At 44.6% G+C, this 13,548-nt stretch overlaps 1 protein-coding gene and 1 long non-coding RNA gene across 2 annotated transcripts; both read left to right on the top strand.

Moving 5' to 3' along the window:
- The first annotated feature begins 376 nt into the window (after nt 1-376).
- LOC145423000 (uncharacterized) lies at nt 377-2,835 on the top strand. Its single transcript, XR_013904138.1, has 2 exons — nt 377-2,616; nt 2,743-2,835. It is a non-coding gene; the product is annotated as an uncharacterized LOC145423000 (long non-coding RNA).
- Nucleotides 2,836-5,145: 2,310 nt separating this feature from the next.
- On the top strand, nt 5,146-13,531 carry rfc2 (replication factor C (activator 1) 2). The gene is made up of 6 exons (XM_026153331.2): nt 5,146-5,565; nt 7,378-7,483; nt 7,556-7,657; nt 8,766-9,024; nt 9,107-9,367; nt 13,103-13,531. Exons 1-6 carry the CDS (start codon nt 5,334-5,336, stop codon nt 13,211-13,213), a joined length of 1,071 nt encoding a protein of 356 aa, XP_026009116.1. The 5' UTR covers nt 5,146-5,333; the 3' UTR covers nt 13,214-13,531.
- Nucleotides 13,532-13,548: the final 17 nt, after the last annotated feature.

A 13,548-nucleotide genomic window follows, 5' to 3' on the forward strand; every position in this document is an offset into this window, starting at 1 on the left:
CAGCAGGGGAAGCAAAACACCAAAACTAATATATTAAATTAAAATAAAATATTAAATAAAACAAACAGACTACGTTTAGATAAGTAAGAAAAGATTAAAAAAAAAAAAGAAAAATATATATTTTTTATAAAAATTTATATGGAGAGAATCATAAACAAATAGCAGCAAACGTAAATAATTCATTTAAATAAATTTATTTTTTTTAGTTAATAAAACTAAAATTGAACACAGCAAAAAATTAAGAAAATTATTTCAATGAGAAGATCGATTTAATTTGTCCCGTTCTGTGTTGTATCTTGGCTGTGAGCGGCAGTTCTCTGGGATAAAATGTGTTGTTGAGGCCAGAGGTCAGAGCCAGTGTTGGGACTAACGCGTTATTAAGTAACGCGTTACAGTAACTACGTTATTATTGTGGTAACGAGCACGGTAACTAGTTATTATGCCAAAACCGGGAACGCGTTACTCGTTACTGGGATTTAGATAGGCTCGTTATTCGTTACTTCGTGTGGTGGCTATCGCGGAGCTTCCACAGATTCAGTAACATTAGCAAGTGGTGGAGGCCAGCAGGTGGATGAAGGAAAGGGGACGCAGAAGGAAAAGAGACCCGAGGCGGCCGCCGGTGTTCCAGATCAACTGGCGTTTAGATCAACTGGCGTTGGTCGAACAGATGTGTGGCAGTCTTGCGTTTCAGGAGCTCCTACCGACAAACCAGCAAAAAAACGCCAAATGTGTCATCTGTGACACTTGTGAGGTTGTCTCAAACACACTCCGTCAGTCTTGATGCTGTTGAACAACAAAATGTTTAAAAATGTGGCGAGTTTACCTGGTGATATCCTCATGCGCGACTCGATCGCGAAAACAGCAAACAAGTAACACCACGCCGTTGTTGTTCACAGGACAGCAAGAGTAAACGATCGGGAGACCCTTGTCGTCGTTATCGTTCCACTCGCACGGTTTATTTCACCGAATTCAGCGTTTTTGCTCCACAACTAAAGCGAGCAGTTTGCTCTGTGCACCAACATGGAGTCGAGTCAACCAGCGCCACCTCTGGCCAAGTGCCACAGCCTACAGCCAGATCAACTGGTGACACACATCTGCAGCACGTTTGAATTCGTGTCATGCACATTTGTACCTTTCAATTGTGTCTGTTTGTGCGTCATGCAAATAAACCTTTGAAATGATATCATGTATTTATTATCAGCCTACATTTGTACAAAATGCCAAATGACATACACATAAGAATCACCATCCTGATATCAACACTTTTGCCCATAAGAAAAATGTCGTGAACAAATATATGACACACCAATATTTCACCAGTGTTGTAACTCACATGTCGCCAGCATAGTCTGCCTGTGTCCCCCCTCTGCAAACGCACATTTCAGAGTTGGATGTGATATACAGTCTGCATAAGTGTGGTCAATCCCATAACGATCCGTAAGGGGATGGCAGCTACGCTGAATGTACAGCAGTCACACAGTGATCAGCAATAAACAGTCCCCAAAACTTGCATATAATCCCCAATGTGGAGCCCATCTACTGACTACCACATAGCAGCTGGACCAGTCCCCAATGCAGGTCAGTCCACTGCTGCCACCTGTGGCCAAGTACCATAGCCTACCACTAGATTAACTTGTGACACACATCTGCACCTGCTGCTATGATCACATTGAGTAAAGGCTGAGTGGCTGCACTCACACGTGGTGCATCTAAATCTACCCACAAATATGTTGAAACATGCAATGCCAGCAATGTGGATTGTCAACACTGAAAACAATCAGTAAGCAAAGACAACAGGGATCATTTGTTTCTGTTTATTTAGCACCCACAACATTTGTAGTCGCCTTCTGCACAGGGGAAGTCCACACACACCGTGTGGTACCACTTTCCACAGAAGGTGCAATCTGCAAGATTGAATGTGATTGTCAGGGTCATTGTCTGACTGTTTATTACTAATCACTGTGTAACTGCTGTACATTCACAGTAACTGCCATCTCCTTATAAATGTTTATTAGATTGACCACACTTATGCAGACTGTATATCACATCCAACTCTGAAATGTGCGTTTGCAGAGGGGGGACACAGGCAGACTATGCTGGCGACATGTGAGTTACAACACTGGTGAAATATTGGTGTGTCATATATTTGTTCACGACATTTTTCTTATGGGCAAAAGTGTTGATATCAGGATGGTGATTCTTATGTGTATGTCATTTGGCATTTTGTACAAATGTAGGCTGATAATAAATACATGATATCATTTCAAAGGTTTATTTGCATGACGCACAAACAGACACAATTGAAAGGTACAAATGTGCATGACACGAATTCAAACGTGCTGCAGATGTGTGTCACCAGTTGATCTGGCTGTAGGCTGTGGCACTTGGCCAGAGGTGGCGCTGGTTGACTCGACTCCATGTTGGTGCACAGAGCAAACTGCTCGCTTTAGTTGTGGAGCAAAAACGCTGAATTCGGTGAAATAAACCGTGCGAGGGGAACGATAACGACGACAAGGGTCTCCCGATCGTTTACTCTTGCTGTCCTGTGAACAACAACGGCGTGGTGTTACTTGTTTGCTGTTTTCGCGATCGCGTCGCGCATGAGGATATCACCAGGTAAACTCGCCACATTTTTAAACATTTTGTTGTTCAACAGCATCAAGACTGACGGAGTGTGTTTGAGACAACCTCACAAGTGTCACAGGTGACACATTTGGCGTTTTTTTGCTGGTTTGTCGGTAGGAGCTCCTGAAACGCAAGACTGCCACACATCTGTTCGACCAACGCCAGTTGATCTAAACGCCAGTTGATCTGGAACACCGGTCCGAGTGTGAACTGAACTTCAGGTAAGAAGTTATGACCTGCAGTCTCTCTGGGTCAGATATGAACCAAGTGTAGGTGGAGTTTATTTTCGTTATTCTGACTTTTTCCGTACTGCGTGCTAGCTAGCATGACGGAGTTTCTATACAGCTGGGTGGTGCTATGATGTTACTGATGTTGAACTTTATTTTGTTCATAAGTTATTAGAGTTGCCAACCGTCCCGTCTGGTATTCAGAGGAAATATTACGCGTTTCTTGTTGAGGTGAAAAGGAACAGTTTGTCCCGTAATTCAGCTACAATGGAAAAGGCACAAAGCTGGAGTTATTCTGTGTCTTTGCTGCACAGCTGCCTCTTCTTCTTTCATTCTCCCCCCTCCCTCTCCCGTTGCTACTTCAATCATGAAACTGATCAATGATCAGCTGATCGGCTCTCTTGTTTGTTTATCGCCCACTTTGCGCCGAAAGAGGAAACCAGCGGATGTCGCGCTAAACAACAGCAGCACGTTTAAGCTTGATCAGCTGTTGTTAGAATTTATTTAATATTAATTTCTAATATCAGCTGATGTTTGCTGGAGCCACAGCTGGAAAAAAGCTGCTGGTCATGATGTTGGTTTGGATATGTGGTGAGAGGGAAACATGAAGATGAAACCAGGAGATGTCCTTACTGGATCATCAGAGCTGAACAGGTGATGGAGAAACAGGTTTACCTTTTAGGTGACATGAATGAGTTGAAGTTATGAACTGTTTCTGAGAGACAAATAACACCAGGATCCTTTTCTAAGCAGCTGACAGCTGGTAACTGTGCAGGGGCGGGTCTAGCAAAGTGCTGCCAGGGGGGCATGTAGGGCATTAACAGGGAGAGGGGGGCACAAAGAAATACTTTTCTTTCTTATTCTCATTTCAAATGTCTCGCTTTTAAAAAATAATTATCTGAGTCTTGCAACAAACGATTGATAGATTGATGCATATATACCATCAGAACAGTGCACATCACTGTCACAACAGTGTTTATTATCATTCAAAGGCTTTATGATTTTTCCTATAATGGTGGGCCGGTCTCTAGTCAAAATGCCCGGGCCAATTTTCTGTCCCAGTCCAGCCCTGTATGCAGCTCATCTGCAGTCTGGTGTTACCCACATCTTCCTATTCAGAAGGCAGAATTTCCGAGTTCCGAGTACAATCGAAAGCACCACAACTGCAGTTTTTGTGTTGGATGTAAAAGGCGCACATGATGCTGTGACGTAGGCTAGAATCATGGCAGCAGTCAATGACGGTCCAGGCGTGGGATTTCTCTCGTGGAAATATGCACATTATCTTTTCCTTTCTATTGGTAGGTGGCACAGTTCACTGTGGCAAGTAAGCAAGCTAGAAGACTGGAAAAGTTATGGAAGCAACACATTAACAAGAGAAGTCTGAGTAAAACCAAAGTTACTTTCCCTAGTAACTAGTTACTTTGAAAGTAACGAGTAACTTGAAGTAACTGAGTTACTTTTGAGAGAAGTAACTAGTAATGTAACTAAGTTACTATTTTAAAGTAACTTACCCAACACTGGTCAGAGCTGATAGGAAGGCAGCAAGTCATACAACCAGTTACGACCGAGGCATGTAAAAGAACATCTCTGAATACACAACACCTTGAAGCAGATGAGTTACAGCAGCAGAAGACCAATACTGTCAGCTAATAACACGAAACTGAGACTGAAAAATGTTACGTGCTCTGAGCCTTGATTTGTTTTTCAGACGGTTGGCTCAGGATTTGGGATAAACAACGTGGATCCAGCCTTGTGTCAACAGTTCAGACTTCTGCTGGTGGTATAATGGTGGTGGTATTGGTGTAATTTTCCTGGAACACGTTTGGCCCATTAGAACCAACTTAAACTGCAGTGTACCTAATAATTGATACTGAGCATGAGTGTGCCTGTGTGTAAGGATACAACCCATTTCAAAACTACGTGCAGCCACTGAAAACAACGTGTAAATAATCTTCATGTAAAATAGCAAGAAAACGGTGAGAAATGTGCATTACTGATGTATTTTTGTTTAAACAGAAGGAAAAAAACTTCAAGCATGACAAGAAGGTCCTAAAATGTCAATAACAAAGGAGCAGGAATGAGTAAATGTTTAGTTAAAGCTACTAAAATGATTATTTAAGTTGTGAACAGTATGTTTCTGTTCTGAAATAATCGACTAATCGTTGCATTTTTAAAGTAAATCATTCATATTGGATTTTGAAAAGACCCCCCCAAAAAATAAAAAAAATAAAAAAATAAAAATACGATTACATGTAGTTGAAAGAGTAAATAAATTCGTTTTCACGTGAAACGTTTTTTTTTGTTTTTTATTAACATCTCGCGTTTATACTGTTGTGAATGTGAAACATCGCGAGGTTTTCCTTGGCCAATCACGACCTTCGCCCATAAACACTCAGCCAATGAGGAGTTTGTTTGCTGTGGCGCTGTTGTCAGGGAGGGAAACCTCCGTTCGCGGGCTGTCAGGGAGCAGAAACAGACATCATGGATGTGGAGATGGAGACTGAGTGTAAGCAGAAACCCACAGAAAGCGGACAAAAGGCGGACACGGAGGCCGGAGAGTCCTCGTCTAAAGGCTCCGGGAGCGCTTACGAGCTACCGTGGGTGGAGAAATACCGGCCGCTGAAGCTGAACGAGATTGTGGGAAACGAGGAGACGGTGAGCAGGCTGGAGGTCTTCGCCAGAGAGGGAAACGTCCCCAACATAATCATCGCAGGTCAGTGAGGACTTTTACACGGTTAGGACTTCTCATGCACAGGGTTGGAAGGGTTACGTGCTCCCCAGGCTGCCGCTAGGTTAGAGATTAATTTACAGGAAGCCTGTATGGAGGAGAAGAAACAGTACAGCTACTTCGAGGAAGAACTAAGTTACCAAAAAGTTTGATTACCTGCTGAGAAACTCCTAAATGACTTTTGTACCTGCAGGGGGGGGGGAAGCACATTTTCAGAGTTGAGAAGCACAACTTCTTTATGGTGGACATTTGACCATCATTTTACCAAAATGTAATGCAACATTACAGATCTCTGACACATGGTGTTATGTTCCTCATCGGTTTACTTTAAAGACCAAGATCACGCTTTCTTTGACTGAGCTCAGTCACACACAACTTAAAAAACTAGATCCCAAATACAGCTGTGCATCCAGTCATCAGAGGTATGACTATCAGGGTCATTCAGGGTTTTCATTTCTTTGACCTTTTCTTTTTCCAAGATGAAATGATTGTACAGCATACATCTTTAATAAACGTAAAAATTAAAAATATATATGCATTCATTGGATTTATGAATGTTCAGAGCCTGGTGTAGTTCTAACAAGGACAACTGTAAATTCACAAGTTGGAGAGTTGTCTTTTAGTAATTTGTAAACAACTGCAGTTTCGAGGTTGTAAGGTTGGAGATGTGTCTGGAGGAAAACCTAAACTTTTCCCCTCAGGTGCAAGGAAATTTGTTAGGATGTTCTGGAACAACTCAGGACCCGTCGTGGCACAACACTGCCATGAGCTGGAAACTGCTGGACCACCAGTGTCACAGTCCACAGTGAAGCCAGTTTTGCATCTCCGTGAACTAAGACGACCAAGGAAGAAGCCGATAATCCAAAATCAACACCTTCAAGCTCACCTGAAATTTGCAGCTGCCCAGATGAACAAGCCAAATGCCTTCTGGAGAAGCGTTTCATGGTCAGAGGAGACAAAGATTGAGCTGTTTGGACTCGATGAAAGGAGGTATATTTGTAGGAGTTAATATGATGCTTGAAAACCCAAGAACACTGCACCAACTGTCAACCCGTTAGTAATGGCAGCATCCTGCTCTGGGACTGTTTTGCTGCCAGTGGTACTGGTACATTCCACAAAGGATGAAGGAGGATGACAATCTCCCAATTAGTCAGCTTGATCTCAAATCAAATCAATTAGATGGTTGAAACTAAGACACAGTTGTGCGTTTCAACAGGACAGTGATCCCAAACACACATCAAAAGTAGTTTTGGATAACATTAAGGAATAGTCTTTCCAAAAGTCTGATCGCAACTCTGAGAATTTTGAACTACACTTAAAAGTTGGTTGTGGGGCCGCCAGTGTAGCTCACAGTGATGAGCAGGTGACCATATGCCGTATGGCTGAGGACGGCTGGCCCAGGTTCGAATCCGAACCCTTTGCTGCCTGTCTTCCCCTCTCTCTCCTTCTGCTTTCCTGTCACTCTTCTGTGCAACAGGCTAATAAAGCCTGTATCAGGAAACTCACCAATTCACCACAGCGGTCACATATCCAGTCAGTTATAACAGAAGCTAGTTGATGGCAACTAAAAGGATCAGGTCAAAGTGCAGCTTGCTAAGGGACATTTAACCAAATATTAGTCTGGGAATATTTCTACATATGAACCCGTGTGGATTAGAAAAAATAAAATTTAAAAAAAACCCCAAGAATTGTGTTCTCACGCTTTAAAGTCATTAAAGATGTGTGCTGCATAATCACCACCTACCACCAGGCAGATAATTGGGAAACACTGGCTGAGTCATGCATGTTGTTATTCAGGTCCTCCCGGCACTGGAAAGACCACCAGCATCTTGTGTTTGGCCCGCGCTCTGCTGGGAACCTCGATGAAGGACGCCGTGCTGGAGCTGAACGCCTCCAACGACAGGTGAGGCGCCGCTCAGGACGACCTCTGGTTGTTTGGTGGACTGGGAGTTGACTGTAAGCTTTTTATCTGCAGGGGCATCGACGTGGTGAGGAACAAGATCAAGATGTTTGCTCAGCAGAAGGTCACACTGCCCAAAGGACGGCACAAGATCATCATTCTGGACGAAGCCGACAGGTAAGCAAGCCGTGCAGTGACTTTTTAAAAACAAGGAAATTCCAATACTTCGGCTAAAACTTCAAGGTAACATGAAGTACGAGGGCGCTGCCAGCAGAAAGATCTGCTGGCAGCGCCCTCGTCGGTCATGTTCACACTGAGCTTTTGTCTCTTGGTCCCCGTCTTTGTGAAAGCTCCAGAAAACATGCTTTGCTCCCACGAAAGCCACAGAACGAGTCAAGCTTCAGTAGCACTGCATTGCACACAACGGCGAAAGTCAACTGTTCTCTAAAAAAGCACAAAAAACCAACAAATCTCTCAGCCGAGGTCCTTCGGTCGTAAAGTCCGTTTGTGCAGAGTGAAAAAGACAAGCAAGTAAAACTTTACTGACATCACACACTTCATCAGAGGTAGAGTAGATTGCAGTCAACTGAGTTCTTTTCTCATCCCTCCAAGTCTAGGGTGTGCTCCTGGCTACGGTGGCTGCTGTAGGACAAATCGGTTTTAGTCCGCCGAGATATCAAAAACATTAAATCGATATCGTCCCATAACGGTGGGGACCGGCTCCTTCTGTGTCATAATATACATTTTGCACAAACAACATTTTAACATATTTGAATAATATCAACACTAATAATTGAATGATAAATAAAAAACATAAAAAAATTTAGGCTTTTTTACATTTTATCAGAGTGAACTTAATATAAGCTGTGAATGAAAATAAAAAGTTTACATCAGTCATGGTGTAACTGATGCGTAGATGCAGCCGGACAACCTGCTCAGTTGCACCTGCCCTCCATCACATGTGACTCGGCAGCAGCTGTTTGACAGTAAAGAATAGAATAGAATTGAATAGAATAGCTCTTTATTGTCATTGTACATGTACAAAAAAATGATGGGTGCTCCACGCTGTGCAGTAATAAACAACAAATAGGAGAAAAACATAAGTAGTGCAAAGGACTTGATGCGAGTATAGAGTCTGTGTGTGTGAGTGGCCTGAGTGACGTGGGTTACCTCAGGCCGTGGGTGGGCAGGTGGGGGTGTAGGCGAAGCTGTTTGACAGTAAAATAGTCAGTCTGGCGTGAACGCTGATTTGAGAGCAGTTTCTGTGACGTTTCCATCCTCCCAGCATGACAGACGGAGCTCAGCAGGCACTGAGGAGGATCATGGAGATCTACTCGAAGACGACGCGCTTCGCTCTCGCCTGCAACGCCTCCGATAAGATCATCGAGCCGATCCAGTCCCGCTGCGCCGTGCTGCGCTACTCCAAACTGACCGACGGCCAGATCCTCGTCCGGCTGCAGGAAGTGGTGGAGAAAGAGCGCCTCTCAGTGTCCGACGATGGACTGGAAGCCATCATCTTCACTGCGCAGGGAGACATGAGACAGGTGAGGGGCGGAGCTTAGTCAGGCGCTCATCCCAGAGGTTGAACATGGATTTTCTGAACTTGTTTTGGCCTTTTCTCTCCAGGCGCTGAACAACCTGCAGTCCACTCACTCCGGCTTTGGCTACATCAACAGCGAGAACGTGTTTAAGGTGTGCGACGAGCCCCACCCCCTGATGGTGAAAAGCATGCTGGGACACTGCGTGGACGGGAACATCGACGAGGCCTACAAAGTCGTGGAGCAGCTGTGGGCGCTGGGCTACTCTCCAGTGGACATCATCGGGAACATCTTCAGGGTCTGTAAGACCTACCAGATGGCCGAGTACCTGAAGCTGGAGTTCATCAAGGTGAGTTCATCAACGGCGCCGAAAAAAAGATCAGCTGATCGTGACAACTTGTAAACCTCTGGTGGTCCCAGCACATGGCAGCTGCTCTGTGAAGGCAGATTTTTATATCAGCATCAGCAGTTTATAAAAATAAATAAAGCCCTTCACTCGTACGCCGCCATTAGTGTTTTCAGAAGTGAGTTCGTAGGCAGGCGTCGTTATCTGGACTCATTTACCAAACATCAGGGAAGAGCAGGTAAGCAGTCAGTGTAGAACTACACTTATACATCACCACAGTAATTCAAGGACATTCCCGTCACAGCATGATGCACTTTTGAGATTAAATATATAAACCGAATTCAAATATAGTGTTTGTACAAGATATGAGTTGAGAGTGTAGTTGTTCTGTTTTAGTATCAGGGCGTGTCCAAATTCATGGGCTGCGTCCTCCTGAGGCCGCATTCGTAGACCGATTACGTCACAGCGACGCGCCGAAGGCTGTCCAAATTCGTCGACTCCTCCGAATGCAGTCGACAAATGCGTCCTCCTTTTCCCCGAATTTGAAGGATGGATCGGGTGTGTCCTTCGTGGCCCACCATATCCCAGAATTCATAGCGCGGCCCAGCCAATTCCAGTTTTCAACAATGGCGGCCGCTACTAAAATTAAAATTACTCTTATTATTCTTTCTGGGTCACAAAATAAACTTTTAACATATTTTCAGGCGAGAAAGTAGCTGTGTAAACTTCAAATATCTGCTCGGTTTATCAAGATATCGCATATTTGCAAAAGTGCTTCGATGTTTTCGGAGTCGTCTGTTACCCACCAGCTCGATTGCTAGTCGGGAGCTCGAGGGTCACTGAAGTCGTTGAGAACGGCACAACTCCGGCACATCATGTTCAGATCATCGCTGTCTTTCGCTACTCAGGTTAAACGTGATATATAAGTCACTTAGACAACCTACAAATGTTACTGTTTGGCTTTTTCAGTGTTTTATTCGTGAGTAAATCTGTTTGGCTGAGATTAAAGTTAGTTTTCACACAGCTGAATAACGTCAACCAGAAAACTGATTAAACAGAAGTGTGAGACATCGGGGGGCGAGCAGGTAGAACTACATTTATACACCACATTCTTGACCGAGACAGTCAAGAATTTACGCCAGTGTCCTGTTATATTTTTAGATAGCAAGGAGCAGACGGCAGAGTTCATTAAACTCCACTGAGTCAGTGGTGACACAAATCTGAAGGCGAGACCGTCCCATTTCACATCTGTTTATTTCCGGCCTACCCGACCTTCTGAGGACCCGGCCCACGTAGACAGAGAAGGCCGGGTCCTCAGGAGGATGCAGCCCATGAATTTGGACACAACCTCAGATGTTAATGCTAACAGAAAAGTGTCTGATTGTGCTGCGAACAGGAAAAAAAGAAGTAAACATTTGTTAGTGATCAGGCAAACACAAATTCCTCAGACGCTCCTGCTCTCCCAGCAGAGAATCGTCCAGGAGTGATGACAGTCTTTTTCTGGAGAATTGATTGGTCAGTAGACGATAATTTCATACCTGTTGGTCTGCAGTATAAGTTGCCATGGCGATTTACCCCATTAGGAAGTGAACCACCTTCGGAGTACAGAAACCCGAGAGTTAACCCTAATGTTACTTGGATACGGTGAAATCCTGCCGCGTGGAACAGATGCTGCTGCTGACCCTGAGCGCGTCCTTCTGTGGCCGCTTCCTCTTTTGGTGTAACTTCTGACTCAGCTTTCACTTAAACGCTCACGTTAAATCACTGAAATCTTTTACAGTTGAGTTCCTTTATTTCATCACGTTCATCGTGGAGCATCAGCAGGTTGCTCAGGACTCTGCGAGGTACTCGCGTGTCAGTTACTAATTCACTGCACCAGCTCCTTGTTAACTTCAGAGTAGAACTCCAGATTCTGGAAGGTCCTGCACAGATGAGGATCAGCATACATCTGAGAACTTTTACATGCAAACGTGCCCAGCGGGTCTGTGAGATCATGTGATCAGGGTCTGAGCCCTTTGCTCAGAATAGTAGCAGAGGTCAGATTTATTAGTGTGCATCTGACGGTGAGGTCATGTTTTTCTGTTTACCCACGCTCACTCAGAGGAAACGCCTCACTCATTGCTTTTTCTTCCTCCTCTGACGTTTGTGTTTCAGGTTCTTGAGGCTTCTGCTTATTTCTTATTTTTAAGCACTGTAGGCAATGAACTGAAACCAACTTTCAACCAAAGGTTTCTTCCGCAACAGAACAGGAAGTAAAGTCTCACGCTGCTGTACAAAGATCCCTGTTAGAGCACCAGATGTGACTGAATTTCCCTCCTGAGTCACCTGACGGGGAAATCCCCTGCTGACTGGATGGATGGAGGAGTCACCCGCGGGGGACTGTCAGCACTGTTCACACACTCTGGAGGTTTTCTGTTAACTAGGGGACGGGACTCAGAGCTGCTTCTCTTTGCAAGGCTGACTTGTAATATGCAAATCTTTGTCAGACTGTGACTGTGAGCGGCACCCAGGCATAAGTCAGCGGCTGCTAAGCCACGCCCATGCAGGATGTGATTACTCAGTGCTCCGGTAGAGCAGTTGAACGCCTGTTTACTCTCACTGGGCTCACGTACCGCTGTTTGTTTTCTAAATTTAAATTACTGTCAACTGTGCTGGTTCGAGCAGCTGTCATCTGCTTTCCTTTTCAGCTTCCTGTCACGCAGAGAAACAGGAAGGACGATGCTGCTGTCTGCTGGGTTGCTGCCTTGGGCGGACGGTGGCCACTTGCGTACATCTGAGCGCTCAGGAAATATGAATAATAACTGAGGAGCAGTTCTACTGATGGCTACTGATTTAAGGAAAGCTTAAACAAAGTGCTGAACACCATTGATGGACTGCTCTGGTAGCACCACAGGACAGGCTGACAGACGCCCTCCCCGCTGCTGTTACAGATCTGGATGTTTTAGGTTTTCGTAGTGGGAATTTTCCTGAACTTTCTGAGCTCAGGCACCCAAACACTGATTTTTACCTGGATCGTGTTCCTGAGGGCAAATGTCAGAGCTGAGATATCAAGACTTTCCTCTCCACAGCCACCTTCTTCCCCGGAAACTCATTCCAGCTTCCATGATTTATTTATGTTGTCCTGTTCTGAGGTGAGGACGGGAACAGATCGAGGAGTGAAACGGCTTCACCATGACCGACCGTCTGCATCCATCAGTCCCACTCATCAGCTCGTCTCTAGGCAGAAACCCGTGAGCACTTTATGGCGTCGTTTCGGTCGAGCACTGCAGCAGCTTCAAGCTGCTGCTCAGTCTGAGCTGGAGGAGCTCAAGTGTTGAAATCTGCTTTGTAGAAATCCCTGTGTTTACTTTTTATTCTAAATAATTTCTTGAAGCAAGTCTTGGCTTCAGAGCTCACGGATCTTTGTACATTTTAATTTCACTGGGATACTCTTGGTGTACTTTCAGGCTACTTTGAGTTGCTTTTATATTTTTTGTGGGAAACATCTGAAGTTATTAAAATAGAAACCAACTTTACCAGGTCAGATGTGTGACTGAAGTAAAAACTGTTGGTAATCTGAGTATTGTGACTGATTCTTCCGTTACTATACTCAAAGGTAACTTCATTTAAACTCTGTCTCATTTCTGACCGTCTGAGTCGAGCAGGCGTGCAGTTTCACGCTTCCTAAAGGTTTCAGCTGTTCCTTTAACAACGACTCTACACGCAGATTCGTCCCATCTCAATGTTTCTCTGTTGCAGGAGATCGGCTACACCCACATGCGGATAGCTGAAGGCGTGAACTCCCTGCTGCAGATGGCTGGTCTGCTCGCACGGCTCTGCAGCAAGACGGCGCCCGCCGCTGCCAGCTAAACCCCAGCGACCCGCCGAGCGCGTCGAAGCTGCCCGCTCAGTATCAGACTTGTTCACTGCTGACAGAGTCAAGACTGTAACAGCACATCACGCATTCCTGCAAAATAATGTAAAGAAACTTAAAGCTGCATCATTGGATTAGATGTTCATCGGTCAGATTTTGTCTTCTGCTGCTTTCTGGGGGGTTTTTTAGCTGTGAAAAAAGTTTTAAATTCAAACCTCAAAAGCTGTTAAAAATATTTGTTGCTGACCAGCAGAAGTGTTCTGTATGCTTTGAGATCTTTGAGAAAATAAAGGTGAGACTGTTGTGAAGGTAAACATGAGATATCACTGAT

This window comes from Astatotilapia calliptera, chromosome 20, assembly GCF_964374335.1.
Source record: "Astatotilapia calliptera chromosome 20, fAstCal68.1, whole genome shotgun sequence".
Classification (NCBI taxonomy): Eukaryota; Metazoa; Chordata; class Actinopteri; order Cichliformes; family Cichlidae; genus Astatotilapia; species Astatotilapia calliptera.

Coding starts and splice junctions, on each gene's coding strand:
- rfc2 (XM_026153331.2), top strand. CDS start 5,334: ATGGATGTGGAGATGGAGACTGAGTGTAAGCAGAAACCCACAGAAAGC. Junction 5,566..7,377: donor CCCCAACATAATCATCGCAG/GTCAGTGAGGAC, acceptor GTTGTTATTCAG/GTCCTCCCGGCACTGGAAAG. Junction 7,484..7,555: donor CTGAACGCCTCCAACGACAG/GTGAGGCGCCGC, acceptor TTTTATCTGCAG/GGGCATCGACGTGGTGAGGA.